Raw genomic sequence first — 19,528 nt, forward strand, 5'->3', positions numbered from 1 at the left:
GATGACACGTGGGGCCCAGCCGTCAGGTGTGGGTAGGTGGGTGGGAGTTGGTTTGTTGTTTGGGAGAAAGTGATGATGACACCGCAGGTGCAGCAGCAGCTCGCAGATTTCACACTTTAGAGAAGGAGAAGAAGACCGATTTCACATTTAAATGTTTGCCAAGAATGATGTGAGTACACTTAAAAAATTTATTCAATTTTGGACATACTTAATATTTTCTTATATGGCTTAAAATATTTTTTATTTGTCTGGCAAAAACAATTAGAGAACAAGATCTCGTACTTAAAAATACGGTAACAATAAGACGAAGAAGAGACCCATGGCTCACCGGTTAAAATAAATAAGTCAGAGGTCGTGTATTTTCACTGCGTATGAACCTCTCTGATTTAAACTCGGACACTCTAGCAGACCAAATTTCATTCAAAGCATTTTAAAACAAGTAGGTGACACGCTTCTATATTTCATTCTAGCTTCGTCCTCATATTTTACCATACTAGGGTTATATGTTCGTCTTGATCCATCGAGAAATGAGAAATGAGAGAAGGGAGAGAGAGATCCACATGAGATAAAAAAAAGCTAATCGTCTACTAACAAGATCCCGTTCACTTGTGTTTGAATTGTTTGGTACGCTGAGCAACCTAATGCTTGCTTTGAAACAAGGAAATTTATCAAATCATGTGAAAATTCTATAAAATTCACGCATACAAAAGGAGGAATAAGACGGGTTTAAAATCCATGACTGAGATTTCGAAGGTTTATATTTGGGGCATACTTATAATTAACTCGTACAATTAAACAGAAACAAACATAATCCAATGACCTAAAACTCCATATTTTAACTTGGTCAGGAGAATTCATTACGGAATACCTACACGCATATTCTTCTTACCAGCCTCTACGAAGAAGCATCCGATTTTCTTACCCATATTGGACCGTCGTCAAAGGCATGCCTTGACTTTTCTCTACTTTGACTAACAAAATCAGGTACAGCTAGTGTTGGGATCATATGTAAAACCACGAGGAATTAAACTGACACGTGATACGCTGTCAACCTATCATCAGCAAACTGAAGGCTTGCGATCAAAGCTTCTCGCAGAATACAGCATGAAAACGGTCGTCGTCTTACTGTTATTTGTCCGTTTCATATTTATATTATAAGTCATTTTATATTTATTCTAAATCAAATCTCTTCTGAACTAAATGGTCTCTTTAAATTTAATGAAGTTTATAGAAAAATATAGTAATATTTTTTACACGAAATAATATACCATAACAATATATTCAATTATATATTTAATAGATATAATATGGTGTCGTAGACATTACTATTTTTTATAAACTAGATCGGATTTGAAAAAAAAATATCTAAAATAGAAAATAACTTATAAGACCCCGTTAAGTTCCTAAAAATTTTCACCCAAAAACATCACATCAAATCTTTGAACACCTAAATAGAGTATTAAATATAGATAAATCGAAAAACTAATTGCACAATTATATGAGAAATCGTGAGACGAATTCTTTGAGCCTAATTAGTACATGATTAGTCGTAAGTGCTACAATAACCCACATGCGTTAATGACGGATTAATTAGGCTTAAAAGATTCATCTCGCGGTTTCCATGCCAGCCGTGAAATTCGTTTTTTCATTCTTGTCCGAAAAACCATTCCGACATCCGGTCAAACGTCTGATGTGACACGAAAAATTTTCATTTTCAACTAAACACCCCCTAAATGTATAATATGAAATGTAGCGAGTTGTAATTATTGCATTCGTAGAGACAGGAAGAGTATCATACTTTTCTTCCAAGACTTCTAGATCCTTCTTCCATTTTCGTCAGCCTGCAGTCTCTTTTTGGACAGCTTGCAAAATCGTCCGAGGTTCACTTTCATTGGCTGGAGAAAGTGGAGATCACATGCAAATGTCCACCACCTCATGCTTAATTGCATAGTTCATAGTTGCGTTGCAATCAAGCAAATTTGTATACTAAGAGCAAAGTATTTTAAGCCTCTAAACACTTAGTCTAATATATGATGATGGGCCACCTCTAGTGCAAAAGGCAATCTCCACCTAAACTTTAAGAAAGATAAAGGAAATATAACAATGCGTTAATAGAAAATAAATAGAGTAAAATATTAGGGTGTATTTGAGATACATACTAGAGGAAATATATTATATATGTTACCTTTTAATCCATAAGTAGCTGATGTGGACAAAATTAAAGATGGTTGGAACTTGCTCTTTATTTTACTTCTCAATAAATTTATGGGTACGTACACCATGTTCCGTTCATGTATGTTGAATCGGACAAAAGGTTAGTGGTTATACACTACTCCCTTAGTCCAAATATATATTCCATTTATTCTAAAATTTAAATTTGTGGGTTCAAATATAGATATAATGTATGTACAAAAATGAACTTGTAATTCGAATCTAGATATAGTCTATGTATTTCAAATCTAAAAGTTGATATCTCTGGGATGGAGGGAGTAAGGGATTATGCCATTTTTACAAAAAACTAAGGAAATTGTATAATGACAAATCATAGTACAACAGATGATGATTTATTCCCTTCGTTCCGCAGTATAAAACTTTTCGGTTTTGTCTAGATTTATATGTCTGTTATGAATCTAGACACATATACAAAACATATATATAGATACATGAATAAATTTAAGCAAACTCAGAAAGTCTTATAATAATATAGAACGGATGGAGCAGGAAATAACCAAGCAAGTACAAGCAAGTACAAAAGTGATAGTTGGGGGATAAATTAGAGTAGCACGGACGATGTTACACGGGGAATAAACTAGTATATTAAGAGAATAAATATTTGTCTCATGATCATATAATTCCTTACATTTTCTAACAAACCAAATGGGGAAAAAATCCTTACATATTTGGTGGAAAGATTAATTTTAGGTTTGCAATATATCAGAGTTCATTTTCTCTATAATACTCTATTTTTCATTCCAATGAATGGATAAATGTGCACTCTTACTGAGCTCTGAGCTCTTAAACCATATGATTTTTTTAAAAAAAAACTTTATATGTAAATTTAACTATATTTTTCAACTATACAATAATCTATTCATCCATTCATTCATAATTAGGTCCCGTTTAGTTATCAAAATTTTTTAGAAAAGTAGTCACATCAGGACGTACGGTCATACATTTGAAGTATTAAATGTAGTCTAATTATAAAATAAATTTTAGATTCCACCTGGAAACTGCGATATGAATCTTTTGAGTCAATTAATCCATCATTAGCACATGTTAGTTATTATAGCATTTATGGCTAATCATGTACTAATTAGAATTATTTTAATTTTTATCTATATTTAATGCTTCATTTAGATGTTTAAAGATTCGATACAAATGATCTTGAGAACTAATCAGAAGTGACGAGTCTAACTCTGACCACCCTGTATTGTCAGTCTGACCAGATCTGAAAATGTGACGGAGAAGCACCAATGCAACGGCGTTGGAAGATCCTCCTCTTTTCGTTGAAAGATCAACACGTTGGATTGTTGGAAGATCTTGCACCGAAGGCTGTCCAATACATCAACAAAACCTCATTCACATTCAGTTGTTCAGTAGGTAGATTACCATGGCTGATGACAAGTTCACAATTCATAGTCATAGCCAAGGCTCACGGAACCATCGCTAACCAGACTTACCATTGGAAATCAGTATCGATAACTGATAATTTTAAATGAAATATCCTTGAATTTATAATTTTATTAGTTTAACGTACGATGGTTTTAACATCAAATCGTGTAGTTACCATGATGAGATCGTGACAAAACTGTTCCTGCCGTGGATTTTGAATTTGAAACTGTTTGTAGTGTATTAACTGGAAGCCAAAATAGCTCTTGAAGCAACATAACCAAAACAATAAAAAATAGTTTAGAGTAAAAGTTAAAATTATCGGTAATTTATACTCATATTGTTTTACAATATAAACATTTCTGACACTATTCTTATTACTATTTATCACATCAATTATTTCTCATTTTATTCCCACTTACTCTTTTCATTATTCGTACCATGTTTATCGAGAAGAGTTATAGTCTTTTAGTCTTTCGTCACACATTCTAATCACCGCGAGAAACTTAGGAATGCTTATACTAGGTAGGTAGTAAGTAGCAGCTGAAATAGTGCTCATAGACACGAAGGAAAGGAGTGTTTCTTACTCCAGTTATAAAAAGCGACTATTACGATACAAAGAGAAAAAATAAACTCAACATGAAATATGTCACATCATTACTTGTTATAGTTAAAGCTTATGTAAGCAAGTCACGTCATCTATAATTTATTATAGATTCTAAAGATTAATATGCAAGCGTGCTAAATCATCGTCTTCTGTATCATTTTCATTTATCAATGTATCTCACAACAAACATATTGATTTATCAATTTTGACATATTTAGCATGCATATCAGCAGCAAGGAGTCATCTAGTTTAGGTGTGTTTGGATTGAGAAAATTTTTGAGAGAAGTGTCACGTCAAATATTTGATCGGATATCGGAAGAGGTTTTCGGATACGAATAAAAAAACAAATTTCACGGCTAGCCTAGAAACCGCGAGATAAATCTTTTGAGCCTAATTAATATGTTATTAGCACACGTTGTTACTATAGTACTTATGGCTAATCATAGACTAATTAGGCTTAAAAGATTCGTCTCAATATTCCATAACTATGTAATTAGTTTTTTGGTTCATCTATGCTTAATGCTTTATTTATATGTCCAAAAATTCGATACGATGTTTTTGAAAAAAAATTGGAAACTAAAATAAAATTTGAAGCGTGCGCGCTCGCTCTCTCATGTCATGGTGGTCCCACAGGCAGGCAGACAGCATCAAAGAGAAGCAGAAGCAAACAATCCGATGAAGCCACCGCACCTCGGCAACTTGCACCACAAAAAAGAATTTATTCATTTATTATTCTCCCTTCTCCAGGATGTGTTTTTCAATGTGCAGGCCATTGGTGGCTACTCTACTCGACCTTCACACTAGCCCCTTCTTCTTCTTCACTCGTCTCCTCAGACCTCTCCATATTCCCCTTTCTTGCAAAGCACAAAGGAACAGGAATAGGATTCAGCTCAGCTCAGCTTCACCACTGAAGAGAATATAAAGATCTGAAGGAGGCAGGCAGGCAGGCAGGCAGACAGGCAAAGCCAAGTCAGGTCAGGTCAGGTCATAGGAGAAGCTAGCAGCCATGAGTACCATGAAGTTTTGCCGTGAATGGTGAGCTGATTTCCTGATGCGTGTTGCATCTCTTTGCTGATGATTTGTTTGAAGGTTTTGGTGACAGATTGATCTGGTGCCCTTTTTGGTTTTGCAGTAACAACATACTGTATCCCAAGGAGGATAGGGACCAGAAGATTCTGCTCTATGCTTGCAGGAACTGTGACCACCAGGTTCTTTCTTGTTCATCATCTCCTCTCTTCCCAGCAAAATTTCACCTCCTGTCACCCTGTTAGATCTCTGCAGCAGTATTAGAAGAGGATATGCCATAGATGAAGCTAGAATGGCTAAAGATTGTGAGCAATTCAATCCAATAGTCCACAGATTTTTAGGGGTGGTGTGCTATTTCTGAACTGAAAGACATGAGACTGAATCCTTGAGATTGATCTTATATTGAGATGAGCTAAATTTAGAAGTAGAAATGAGGTCAGTTAACTCAGAAAATTAGGAAATGAATCATCTTTTGCATGCAATTTGATAGATTATGATGTAGAATAAAGTTGTGTATCTTTATTTTCCTTTTTGAAAGACCACAGCAAAATTGCTGGCATCATATTAAGAAGAGGAAATTGTGAATCTTCTAACCCCATAGCAAAATGCAATGCTGAAAATTCTGCAGGAGGTTGCAGACAACAACTGTGTCTACCGTAATGTGGTGCACCACAGCGCTGGGGAGTTCACCCAGGTGCTCCAGGATGTCGCCGGTGATCCGACTCTCCCTCGCACCAAATCGGTCCGGTGCGCGGTCTGCGGCCATGGCGAAGCCGTGTTCTTCCAGGTCAATTCAAGTGACAAACACATATTCAGTCTAATTCAGATGCCAAGTATGAAATTCTGAACAAAACCTGATCATGACGCCATTGTCCTGCAGGCCACTGCCAGAGGGGAGGAAGGGATGACGCTGTTCTTCGTCTGCTGCAACCCGAGCTGCGGTCATAGATGGAGAGAATGAGATCATATTTAGTCAACCAAGAAAAGAAACTCATTGAAGCAAATGATCAGAGAGACATGATTTTTTTTTTCCCATCCAAGGGATCTTTCCATAATAGCATGGACTGATTGTATGTTTAAGTTTTAAAAATACATTCAGGCATCAATGTTTTTCAGTAACATCAGGAGGAAAACAATCAAAGTCTACTAGGATAAACATTCCTGTGGTAGTCCGGTTTGTTCCTTATAAACAAAGGGTGGATGAGACAGTTTTCTTAAGTGTTTCGTTTCATCTGCAATTTTGCAGTAATTTTGAGTAGACAATCTTGCAGTATTTTCATGCACACGATGAGCAGCAATTGTTTCAAAACTTGGAGAGTCGTATGACCATTAAAATCTGATTGCAAGAATTTCATTGTAAGCAATAACTGCCAAGGGATAACAATTGTGCAGTCTTCAACCACAAGAAGTCTTTGCTCAGGCTCAATAACTGAAACATTCAATTTTGGGACTACTGAAGAGCACCTTTAGATCTGGATCCTAAAATTATGGATGTTTGAAACACATGTGTATATGCACTGCTCAACAGTCGAATATCATATGATTCAAAATGCATGCTTGGCTACATTTTCAACATCGGAGCAATGCTCTAATAACAAGCTGAATCTCCCTAGCTACAAAAGGTATTTCATGGTTACAGTTGCAGCACTCTAAACTCTAATGCAAAATTGTGTTACAGTAATCATATCAGTAGTTGAAGACTGGTAGCCTTTTTCACAAAGTGCTGATGTAGTGATGCCCATGAAAAACCAGCATGAAGGCATTTCTGGAGGGCATTGTTATATGAGCAATTGAGATGATGTGCTCTTGGTAAAAAAAAGGGGATCAGCATCAATTGGCAGGCGATGCATCACGATTTACAAAAAGTTAAAAAGAATTCATTCCATTGTTGAAATAAATTCATTCGCCCAAGAAGCGAGAGGTGATCGGAAGGTGACTGGCAATCCAGTGACTGGGTGTACAAATGACAAGCTCTCTGCATGCAATGCATGGCCATCATAATCCACACCATTCCACTCAATAACTCCACCATACTTCACATCACCTCTGATAGGGATCCCAAGATACTGGCAGTGTAGACGAATCTGATGTGTTCGTCCACTTCGCGGATAGGCTCTAACTAAAATCATGCTGCTGTTCTTCACATCACTGTTTGAATTCAGGTCAGCTGCCTTCTCCTGTACAGTAATAGACTCTATTTCGTCAACTTCAAGATTAGATGGTTCTCTAAACTGGCAATTACCATTGATTCCCAACACTTCAAATTGGGTACTCATGTCCCTTACAACAGAACCCCCAGGCAGTGATCGTCCAACATCAGACATTGCGTACACACGCCAAGCACCGTGTTTTGATCGGCCATGGCCAGAACATATCTTAATCTTCTCCCATGTTGGTGGGCATCCAATGCAAAGTGCTAGATATGTTTTCTTAACTTCGTGCTCTGTAAATGCCTTCACTAGCTTCCCAGCAACCTTATTGCATTTGGTAATGACCATGAGGCCACTGGTATCCCGGTCTAGCCTGTTGGCAAGGTGAAGATTAGGTTTTGTTGATGTGTCCCCTGTAAGTAAAAGATCTACCTTTAGTTACAGTCTTACAGACAGCAAAGCATAAAAACTCACAAATACTTGAGCATGACAGAAACAAGGACTCAAACAAATACTTAACCCATGGCTCTAAATGTTGAAGATCTAAATGAAAGAAGTACACCAAGGTACTATCTCTGTTATTAGAGTGTCTTAGCCAACATAGACACGATTAAAGAAAAACGCTACCAGGAAGACTTCTTTACAGCAACTGGTGGGAAATCATTCATTTCACCAAATTATGGAGTCCAGATGGGCAAAATGTCATGGAGTGTAATCATATTTTCAGTCAAGAATATTAGAAAACACAGCTGACAAACAATTCCTATGAGAACAAGCTGATACAGCCCCATAGTATGATCCACATTTACTACAATCAATACTGAGAAACAACTTGATCCTATGGCACACTCTCTGTTCCCTCCCTCCCCACTGCTGTCATTTAATCTCACATTCCAAATTACAACTACTTGGCACAAGAATGAGAATCAACAACTGCAATTACAGAAAAGCACGAAACCAATTCAAGGTGGATCCAACAATATCCAACGAGTTTGATGAACAAGTAATAACAATCACTAGACAATTTCTAGCAGTAATAATAGTTAAAGAATACAACTTTAATAGTAAAACTTGCATACTCCATCAAACAACTAATTGTAAATCACCATAATGCTATCCTCCTAAATCCTGACTAGTCTCCAGGATTTGCTCTCACATTCGAAATGAGAGCATATGTTTTTGCAGTTCTTCCAGATGAATTAGAGGAGGAATCGTTCGGCATTGCAAATTGTTTATCATTAAATATCTCAACACTAGGAGATGCCACTGTTCACAAAACACACTGAGACACACTAATAAATCAACCGCAACTGCATTTTTTTCTCAAATCATGAACAACTAACTCATGAAATCACCATCCACAAGCTCATCAGCAACTCATTTGCACAATCTCGCAGCGCAGCTACCGCCTAGAGCTCAACGACGTAAAGCGTCGGGATTACCTGACGCGGCGGCGGAGCTGCCGGGGCAAGGGAGCACGGAGAGGAGGGCGTCGCAGTAGACGCCGGCGGGCTTGTCGACGACGGCGAGCCACTCGTCCTCGAACACGACGGTCGCGGAGGAGTAGGCGGCGGAGCGGGCCGAGGCCGTCATGGCGCGCCGGAGCTCCACGTCCTTGGACACCGCCGGGTAGGGCGGGGAGACCGGGACCGGGTACTCCCCGGCCTCCGCCGCCGACATCGTCAGCGCTTGGTCGGCGTCTGCTGCTCCGGCGAGGCGGCGCGCCGGTGGCAGCGACGGGGACGTGGTCAGCGCGGTGGCGGCGCGGGGCGAGAGGAGGAGGGGTAGTTTCGTCATTTTTCAGATCCCAACGAAGAGGAATCCAAGCAAGCAAAAAAGTTGATTTTAGTCCCTAAACTATGCGATTTTCATCATGGCCAAATGCAACATCTCAAACCAAACCAAACTCGCCCGGGTGGTGATAAAGATTTTATTATTACTGTTTCATAGATATTTCAATTTTTTAGTGATCATAATTATTGCACTATCATTTGGTAAAGTATGAGGATAAATATTGGAGTTTGAAAAAGGTGAAGAGTAAACTTCTTATAGTTATATAACTTGACACGCTACAGGTTCGGCATGTGCTAAAAGTGTGCCACAACTAACTTGTGGTAAAAAGATGGTTGTTTGGTAATTGTTACAGTTGTAGCAAAAGTAGATAAGATAAATGTTTGGTTGCTTATATCTAAACTTACTCTAATTCGATATAGATTCGTGGCATGCGTTTGTTTTATATCCAAAGATGGATATAGCCACCCTATTTAATTAACTTTTTAAAAGTATGGTTGGGGTAATAAACAAAACATTTAGACTAAAAAAGACACGAATTAGTTAATTGATAATAAGATCGGAAGTCTTCTTAAGGACCTTACCAGTCAAAGCATCTGTTTCTAGGGTCCCAAACCTTGTTTTTTTTATTCGTTATATCTTCCTTACCTAGTTCTCTTTTACTCTACTTTTTTTAACCCTAGCACTTTTGTAGAAATCGTCACCATAAGATCTCATGTGTTTCTCTCTCTGATGTCTCACTCTAGCAGACCATCTATCTATGTTGCTTCTTATACTTCATTTTGTTCTCTAGTCGTGTAATGAAGAGATTTCTTTCATTTTACCTTTATTACTTTGGATCAGCTTTTTATAGATGGTTATACTAATTGTTCAGTCTTACCCTCGGCAGTGCCATAAGTGTGGCGAAAGATTCAGAGCCAACACTTTCAATGATAAATAGCGTGGCAAGGCACTGCATCCAAGCCAAACTTCTTGCGACGTGCTAACATCTGGTTAACAAACACAAAATGGTCTAAAGAGGTGTAGCATGCCGCAATTGTGGTGTGGTAACATGAGACATCCATCCAGCCAACCCGTAGTCTGAAAATAAAGTCTTTTAAAATAGAGGGAGTATATATATTATTTAAATACATGTTCATGTGATCTTTAAACTTTAGCTTTGACTATTTGATCCTATAAATATTTTTAAATTTCAACTGTTTATAATATAAGATTTAATCAAGATTTAAGAATTTAGCACATGTATCCCATGTGCTGATAACATGTAGTGTTATTCAAGGTTATTGTCATATCGTAGGGGGTAAATGATAAATTTGGATATAAACAGCGAGTATACTATCAAAATTTTCATTTTGTTCGTGTTTAGTAAAATTACAGTTTAATGTGAAACATCTTCTATTTTCTTCTTTAAATAATTATATTGCGGTCGGGTTGGAGAGCATTGGTCACCTTCCTCATCCGAGTTCCATACTTGGTCAGACAACAAACCTTAAAATAGATCATGTGTATTAATATTGTTTAGTTAAACTAGATGCGGTGGCATGATCAAAATATGCATACCTAAAAATAAATCTTGGTGAAATTTAATTTTAAAATTAAAGGTGTAAAAAGATTCACAAAATTAAAAAAAATTGATTTGTTTTGTCTTGACAGCAAAATTAAATTGTCAAAAATTGAATAGGTGTGAGAGTTTTTTTAGATGGCGTGAGAGGTACTCCCTTTGGTTCGATAATTCATATCGTTTTTGACAAGAGTGCGATCAAACTATTAAAACTTTGACTATTAATATTTTTAAAATATCTAATTTTAAAACATTATGACAATCAATATAGGAGTCTTAAAAATACTCGAATAAAACTATATATCTATATATCTAAGTAGAAAATCACATTTAAAAGATAGTATTGCCTCCATACCAAAAATATAAATATTTCTATATTATTTATCGGGGGTTAAGGGGTTGAGGTTAAAAGTAAAGTTGAGTACCCCTTATTAAATGAGAAATAGAGATAGGTGCGAAGATACATGTAGATAAAAATAGTAAGAATTTTGAATGGAAATGATTAATAATATAAGTATACTTTAAACATTGCCAAAAATATTTAATTTTGCAAAAAAATCAAATCAAAGAAATTCAAACATTTTTGAAACCTCAAAGGAGTATATTTTAAAGACCATCATAGTTATTTTGGAAACGGACACAACGTCATCCCATCATTTTAATTTCCTCTTTTGGACACTTCCCCAACCGAACCCTAGCCTCCGTCGCCGCCGTCTCCGGCGACCCTCTCCCGCCGCAGCCCGCAGCTCCCCCCGCGCGCTCTCCTCGAATCCCCAGCGAAGCCGGCGCCCGCCGCGCGCTAGCGGGAGGAGGTGGGTCGGTCGGTTCGGCGGCGGGCGTGCGATTTGGGGGGAGTGGGGGAGGGGGGCGATGGGGTCGTCGTCGAAGGTGGTGCGGCCGGAGGAGGTGCTGGATTCGCTCAAGAACGACGGCACCATCGACGCGCTCCGCATGAAGATCATCGCGCAGCTCAAGGCCAACGTACGTACGCAAAAGCTGCTCACCATCGCCGTCTCCCTTCTCCCGATCCATGCATGGTTCTGTTTGTGATCTTGTTCTCGTCAGCTCGGGATGAGAGTGACCACGCCGAGGTTCTCAGGTGGGAATTTACCGGTAATGAGTGGCCCTGCCATGGCAATCGGCGGCAGCGGCGGCGTGACGTTTCTCCGGCTGCTGTTTGTTCTACTATTATGTTAAAATTCACTTCAGTTATAAGTTTTAAGAATTGCATAGCTAAAGCTACTTCTTGCGGAGAGCGGTTGGCGCTAACTAGGAGATGTGATAGTTTGTAAGCAACCCTGTTGCTTTGCAAAGCAGTTGGAGCCATGTTCTTTTTTTCCATCCTAATTGGCTGGAGTAGATAAGAACAGTGGGATTATGAAATGTGACTGAATTGCTCCAGTTAATTAGTTTTGGTTGCTTCGGTGATTGTTGCTCAGTTCATATGGGGGTAGCTTCTTTTTCTCACTCGAAAACTTCTTTTTTTTAGGGAAAACCCCTCGAGAACTTATAGCAGGGAACTGATTTGAACGGTGATGTGAATGTCTGAACTTATATTTTCTATCACCCATTGTCAGCAGATTATTTAGGAACAATGTTGTCAATTAACACAGTGATTTATAAAATTATAGGTTTGCTTTAATTTACATGTGTATGGATACGTAATATGGAAAAAGTCTTCTAACAGTGTAGAATACTGGCTTTTCACTAACTCCTGATGTTATGCCTTTGCTTGATGCTTCCGTACATTGCTTTTTATGCCAGAGTCATACTATTAGTTTAGTGATAGGAACTTTGCAATGAACTTTCTGAGTTTGGTTTCAGGAGGATATGAAGAATAATACTATGATGATGGTCGAGCAAAGCAAAGTTCTAAACACTCCTGGAGCTGAGAAGAAGACTAAGAGGGAATTGTTTGATGCACTTCGGCAGGAACTAGAGTAAGCACCCATCTTTCTTCTATGATTTATTTATGCACTATGCCATCATCACATTGAGCAACTCAATAAAAAACTTGGAGAACATTGATTTGTTTTGATTTGAATCTCAGCAGTTAACGTGCACAACTCTAGACTCTATATGCGTGTCTATTTTTCTATGTCATAGCAAAATTGTTTTTGGAAAAAAACTTGCATTAATTTGACTGTTTTTAGTTCACAGTAACATATGCTTCTTGTTCTGAAAGTAGTAATTCTACCTTCACATGTCAGTAGTAGGGATAGACAGGCTGTATGTGGTTTTCTGCTGTACGCCTGTACCTTATCTGTTGTTGGGCTGTTGGCTGTATACTTCGTGTCCTGCATTTGGCTGACACAGATTTCAACTCATGCACCCCCCCAAAATACATGTATTCGCTATTCAATTATCTAGTACTTGTGTTTTGCTTTTGTCCAACACCACCTGAAGCAGGACATGTTCATAATAGGGAGAGAACTAGAGTATTCCTAACAGATTTATGCAATGCAGAAATCCAGTCCTTGAGAAAGCTTCAAGGGAAGTCTGGGATCTGATACTTGACACTGATGGACTCGGGAAAGAGATCCCTGACACTGTTGAGAAAGTATTCTCCCGCCTCAGTGGGATCGACATGATGCCACCTCCACCTTCCGCATCTCTTCTTTCTCATCAAGATAGAGAAATAAACAACATCCCTGTAGATGGTGAGAAGAGCAAGGAGTTGGATACCCCGGAAACATCATCTTCATCAAGGAAGAGGCGCTATGCTGACACCATTACAAAAGGTGCGGGCGGTGCAGGCACTAGACCAAATGGTGGTGTTACAAGCCAGCTCGATGGATCTGAGGAGAGCAACTAGAAAATTTAAGGATCTGAGGAGAGCAACTAGAAAATGTAATGATTTTTCTATGGGCTGAATAAGTGTTGTGTTTTTATAGTTATGTCTGTGCACTGGCTCTGGATGACTTAATTAACTTTGTATGACTTGACTAATAACCAGTATAGCTAACTCATTCTGAATGTGTAAACTGACTTATCCTTTTCCTAGATACTACTAAAAACTTTGTGAACGGCAATCTTTTCCTTGTAACTATTTGATTGCAATGGTGAGATGTAAATTGAACTCCAGGTATATTTAGTTAGGTGATTACATAGAAATTGACTTTCTTCTGAAATTGTCTGTTTTCCTCAGTGTTGTCTGAAAACATAAAAGCCAGACACGAAACACAACTTGGTACATACATTTCGGTATCAAGTGTTGAACAAGAGTCAAGAATATGGCTAAACAACCAAATGCTTCTCACAAGGTGGAAATTGATAACGATATCTCCCTCTACTAATACATTTCTCACAGGCTACATCTACCCAGAATAACATCACTGAGAATGAGAAAGATAGTTTGTGTAAGATCATTAGTACTTTTACAGTCTTGTTAGACCTTGATCAATGGCCTCCCTAGCCATGGTCACAGCTCTTGGAGCTTCATTCTCTAGATGTTCCATCATTGAGCTAATCATGGGCTGTTAGAACTTTGAAGGAGATGAGATCGATTCTTCCTGCCTTATGCATCTATGAAGTGGATGTCAAAGGTGTTTGGGTGGATCTGCCAAACATTCAGGGATGCATACTCCTCCAAGCATTCCTTCAGTTGAGCCTCACTGTATCCCTGTTATGTTACACACACACATACAGGCAGAAGATTGTTTTTGTCAGAAATTAGGAGACAGTGAGCTGTAGAGATGGCACCACCTGATGTATTCAGAAACTGTACCTTTCTTGAGATCAAGTTAAGGGCATGAGCATATCTGACATCCATGCTGTTTGTTCTTGCAGCTTCGTCCCTCAGGATGGAATATATGTCAGAAATTGCGTCTAATCCAGACCTCTGGCGGTCATCTGAGTACAGAGAATACTTTGACATCTGCATCAGCCGAAGCGCTTCATCGACATCGCTCTGAGCGACGGTTTCTGAAAATCTAAGCCTTGCCAGAGCCTGAAATAAGCAAGCACCATTGTGTTTGTGAGAAGGAATTCATATGCTTCATCTTACACAAAAAAACAATGGAAGTTTGCTTACAATAGATATACGGAGTATGCTCAAAAGAGTCCTGATAGTTGTGTAGGAATGTGGTGCATTTGATTTCGCTTCCTCTTGGCGGATGCTCGAATAGGCAGTTGCAATGTATTCCTCAAGCTCTCGAGGAACAGAAGGAACAACTCTTCTTGCAGCAGATATGTATGCCCTGTGATCAGATCAAGATTGTTAACATAAACTCCTAGAATCTTTTATTTCAATCTGTCACATAATTTTCAAGATTTGCTTCAAAAAAAGGAAAACTTGCAATGGAAATTTTTTCAGATAATGGCAAAGTGTTTTACATGACCCTGGGGAAAGTATACTTGCCTAAGAACTGATGGTTCAAGTGGTGTGAACCCCAGCGCTGGTGATTCAAGGTTTTGATGCACATGAACAACATGTCTTGCCATTTCAAGATCATTTTCCATGTCCGCACGATCCAAGATCAACCAAAGGAGATCGAAACGAGACAGAAGTGCTGGAGGTAGATTGATGTTTTCAGCTGGGGTCCTCCTCATATCATACCTTCCCCTGAATGGCCAAAAGCAATGGCATTGTTACAACCTTATATATCCTTTTTGTTATCCTGTAGTCTGGGAAGAAGAAAACATTGGTATCAAGTCTTACCATGCTGGATTTGCAGCAGCCAAAACTGCCGTTCTTGCATTAAGGGAGGTGGTGATTCCAGCCTTCGCAATGCTAACTGTCTGCTGCTCCATGACCTCATGAATTGCCGTCCTGTCTGACTCTTCCATCTTGTCAAACTCGTCTATTGCACAAATACCCATATCTGCTAGTACCTGAAACCCAAAAGTTTGCAAATGAAATTAACCATTAGGGATTTGCAGGCTGTGCTATACTCCCAATTAAGTGCTTCAGTTACATTATTACAGTTTGCATAGTTAAGTACAGTTCACAAGACTAAAATGATATGTTTGCCATCAGCAAAAGTCAACTGTGAAATCTTAATTGATGTCTAAGCAACTTTCATGATCATCAGCAGATTTTCTAAACATCTCAACTCAGGACTTCAGCATAGTTTCATGTAAACACTAGTAAACACTAAACTGACTGACCAAGCTTTCTTATAATTAGCTAGCAGCGTAAAGAAATACAGTGATCTGAACCCTACCAGTGCTCCTCCCTCGAGAACAAATTCATTTGTAACTGGATCTTTCTGGACGGCAGCTGTAAGACCAACACCACTGCTTCCACGCCCTGTGGTGTACACTCCTCTAGGAGCAACATTGATGATATGTTTTAGAAGTTGACTCTTTGCAACACCAGGATCTCCCATTAGGCATATGTGCAGATCTCCTCTAATCTGCACGGTAAGAGGATTAACATTGAGCATGGAAGGAGTTGGAGTAAAGCTTTCCTATTGGATATATGTGGCGCAATTCACAGTAATACAACAACATGCATACCTTCATGCCATCTACGAGCTTTCGATGAGGTGCACCAACAAGTAGCAACAACAGTGCTTTTTTTACATCTTCATGTCCGAATATTTCAGGTGCCAAAGACCTTGCCAACTTATTGTATATATCACCATCCTCAGCCAACCGGTCAATTTGTTCTTGTTCATCACCTTTAAGTTCATATCTGCAATAATTTTTACAACAAATTCGTAATGTCAAATGGTGCTTGAGACAAGCTGAATAGGTTGCATGGCAATAGGCTGAGATGGTTTACTCTTCATATTTTTTCTTGAAATGGGTGATAGACATTGCTTCCAAGTAGGTATCAGCAACCAATCCAGCACGCATGGCTCTGAATCCAAAGTAAGGCATGGGGAGGAAAATGCCTGACATCTCAACCACATCTCCAGGTGCAACCTGGTAAGTACTTGGAAACATTAGTAAATATCTCCTGTAAGCTTTTAGCGCTCATGTAGCAATATTAAGCTAATGGATATGTAGCAAACGAAAAACATAAATATTAGGCAATCTTGTTCAAATCTACTAGTGGATGTTATGGAAAAACAGCAACTTTATGGTCCACTCCCAAAGCTATGAAAAGAACACTACTTAAAGCAATGGAAAGTTGCAACTTGATGTACCTTTCTCGTCAGTTCTCCTCTAAGATGAACAGTCAGAGAACGTGGGATGTGACCCTTTGGTACATGTTCTGCTAACTCTTGCAGTTTCACCTACAAGGAAATGTTGCAGTTTTACGTTTAGGAATATGCCTAAATAAGACTTGTTTTTCCCCATTGAAGAGAATCCTGTTCGCAGATTGTGAAGAGATATAACCTCCTGAAACTTCAGAAATTTTGATGCTCGCAGTTGAAGGATTAAATTCCCTTTGGCTTTGTTCAGCTTGCATCTTTGAGATGGACATTCAAAGAGAGGCATAAATACTCTAGCAGTCACTTCCTGTCAAAATTCAGAACGACACTATGTAAACAATCATGCTAGAAATTTTCTTCCAGAAGGCACCGACAAATATACCTCAGCAAATAGAAACTACTAGCTTCACAGCTCAGGTAGGACAGTGGTACATTAATTAAATTTATCATGAAGCAAAAAATAGCATCCAATGAATTACATGCTATAGTATTATAGGATTATAGGTTAAAATCTAAAACAAAGTATATGCCACCGCGTTGGCTCAATGAGTCATATATGTGGTTCCTAGAACCATACATCTGTGACAAATCGAGTGGAAAATCATTTAAGAGCCAATAGTAGAAGGGGCAAATAATTGATACAGAACACATAGGCATCAAAACATATTGTAAAAAGAACCTGGAAGAGATGAAATACCTGATATATCTCAAAACCACATTCTTCACATGTATAAACAGCAACTTGCATCAAGGGCTTCACGTCCGAGCAACGAGTCACAATCCCAGATATTTTGACAAGCTGCCCGATGTTGGATGCCTTCACTTGCCTAATGGTTAGTGGAGTAACCTTTGAGAACGCCTTGATGTAGACCTCACTGCAATATAAAAACCACTTCATATTCTGATAAAAGTTCAACACGAAATCTACAAAATTATAGTGCATAAATAAGCAATATATTTAAGGACAGAAATAATAAGCAATTAAGCACAAAGGGAATTTTAGCTTTGAATATAAGATGGCAAACATTCCTGTGGCATTCAAGCATCTCTGTCACATACTCGCATTACATTATCGCAAAATCTATGGAAGCACAAATTATTGCAGAACATGCACCAACTGTTGTTATCGTACCAAACTGTGCTCAATAGCATCTTTTAGGTAGTGTTCGGTTCCTAGGACAGAGGTGGGACAGGGCAGTCTAGGACCATCTAAATTATGTAATCTCAACCAGTACCATCAAAATCATGTAATCTCAGCAACAATTCACTTGCACAACGTTGAAACACGCAATACTACTTTCCTTTCTGTATAAATCACAGCCACCATTCATTTCTACCAAAAGGAAAATCACATCAAACAGGCCAATTTTACCAAAAGAAACAACTTTAAGTGCCACGGGAAATTCAGAGGCGTCACAACTCACAAGAACCGTCTGATCTCCGGCGGCATCTTCTGCAGGGGGTCGGTGCCGTCGGCGCCACCATCGGCCCCCTCATCGACGCGCTGCGTCATCAAGATGTCTCGGTCCTCGTCGACGACGTACGCCTCCGTCGACTCCGGCATGAGCTCGTCGATGGCCTCCGCGAATATGCCAATGTAGCGCTTCGTGTTCTCCGTGACCCTCTGCAAGAACTCGTCGTCCGCATCCTTGTACTGCGCAAATCACAGATAAATCCACACCCAAAAAAACAAAATCAGATTTTTGCACTCGCATGTAAAATAATTAGATCTGGGGGAGATGAGGATTCAGAAATTTCGTACATGGAATAGGTCGTCCAGCTCGATCTGGACCGCGCGGATCTTCCTGTTCGCGACATCTTGCTGGAGTTGGGGGGAAACCAACAAACAGTAGTTAGATCAGAAAAACCGGTGGACAGTTAGCCCTCAAAAATTCAGATCTTTCGTCCGAAGAACACGAGGAGGAGAGCATTACGAGGATGTTCAGGTACTTGGGCTCGCCGCGGGGGCCGGCGAAGTTGGAGAGGAAGTCCTTGGCGAGCGCTGCAGAGACAAATCACACAGAGAGACGCCATGAATCACAACCGCGCGCCACGGGATTTGTTCTGGAAGCTTCCAAGAACACAGGTGTTCCCCGGGGGGGGGGGGGGGCGACGTACCTCTCTCCGCGGCGAAGTCGATGATCTTCGTTGAGGCGGCGGCCATGGCGGATGATTTCGGCGGCGGCGGCGGAGACGGGGGAAGGAGATGGGGATGGGGCAGGAGTGAGAAAGGGAGGGAAATTTGGGAGGGTTCGGGGAAATGGCGGGAAGAGGGGGATAAGAGGGGAGCGTTTTGGCGGGAAGGGAGAGGGCGCGGTGGCGGGAAGCTTCGGTGGGCCTAGTTGGGCCTCGATTACTTGGGCTACTTTTGTTCTGGATGTTTGGTGAGCTTTAGGCCCAGTATTGTTCTAGACTGTATCGCTATTTTTTCGTTCAACTTTGGCTTTTCTTGGAGCATCTTCAAGAGAATCGATAAAATTTAACTCTTTAAATCTAAATTTAGCAACTTAAAATTTAATATGTACTAAAACAAACTTTTCATCCTCACTCTCCAAATTTAGCAGGGGAGGATGACTGGTGGGTCCCATCGGGACCCATGGATAGCAATCTTGTTGTTGGGAGAATTACTTCTTAGATTTGGCCATTAAGGAGTCATATTTAGTCATTTAAATGTTATGGC

At 39.4% G+C, this 19,528-nt stretch overlaps 4 protein-coding genes across 4 annotated transcripts; 2 read left to right on the forward strand and 2 right to left on the reverse strand.

The window, feature by feature from the left end:
* Positions 1-4,979: 4,979 nt before the first annotated feature.
* LOC102719722 (DNA-directed RNA polymerases II, IV and V subunit 9B) lies at positions 4,980-6,514 on the forward strand. The gene is made up of 4 exons (XM_006664036.3): positions 4,980-5,251; positions 5,349-5,424; positions 5,871-6,029; positions 6,123-6,514. Exons 1-4 carry the CDS (start codon positions 5,223-5,225, stop codon positions 6,201-6,203), a joined length of 345 nt encoding a protein of 114 aa, XP_006664099.1. The 5' UTR covers positions 4,980-5,222; the 3' UTR covers positions 6,204-6,514.
* A 7-nt stretch (positions 6,515-6,521) lies between these two features.
* On the reverse strand, positions 6,522-9,205 carry LOC102720006 (RNA pseudouridine synthase 1). The gene is made up of 2 exons (XM_006664037.3): positions 8,835-9,205; positions 6,522-7,805 (listed from the first exon to the last, which is right to left on the reverse strand). The coding sequence occupies exons 1-2, from the start codon at positions 9,187-9,189 to the stop codon at positions 7,120-7,122; spliced, it is 1,041 nt and encodes a 346-aa protein (XP_006664100.1). The 5' UTR covers positions 9,190-9,205; the 3' UTR covers positions 6,522-7,119.
* A 2,185-nt stretch (positions 9,206-11,390) lies between these two features.
* On the forward strand, positions 11,391-13,724 carry LOC102720288. The gene is made up of 3 exons (XM_006664038.3): positions 11,391-11,725; positions 12,569-12,684; positions 13,211-13,724. Exons 1-3 carry the CDS (start codon positions 11,615-11,617, stop codon positions 13,557-13,559), a joined length of 576 nt encoding a protein of 191 aa, XP_006664101.1. The 5' UTR covers positions 11,391-11,614; the 3' UTR covers positions 13,560-13,724.
* Positions 13,725-13,935: 211 nt separating this feature from the next.
* On the reverse strand, positions 13,936-19,107 carry LOC102720566 (DNA replication licensing factor MCM7). The gene is made up of 15 exons (XM_006664039.1): positions 18,967-19,107; positions 18,783-18,850; positions 18,611-18,670; positions 18,273-18,502; positions 17,546-17,723; positions 17,033-17,155; positions 16,840-16,929; positions 16,473-16,615; positions 16,205-16,382; positions 15,910-16,101; positions 15,405-15,577; positions 15,105-15,308; positions 14,778-14,943; positions 14,472-14,693; positions 13,936-14,366 (listed from the first exon to the last, which is right to left on the reverse strand). Exons 1-15 carry the CDS (start codon positions 19,010-19,012, stop codon positions 14,262-14,264), a joined length of 2,178 nt encoding a protein of 725 aa, XP_006664102.1. The 5' UTR covers positions 19,013-19,107; the 3' UTR covers positions 13,936-14,261.
* Between the last annotated feature and the right edge of the window lie 421 nt (positions 19,108-19,528).

The sequence above is a fragment of the Oryza brachyantha genome, chromosome 12, assembly GCF_000231095.2.
Source record: "Oryza brachyantha chromosome 12, ObraRS2, whole genome shotgun sequence".
Classification (NCBI taxonomy): domain Eukaryota; kingdom Viridiplantae; phylum Streptophyta; class Magnoliopsida; order Poales; family Poaceae; genus Oryza; species Oryza brachyantha.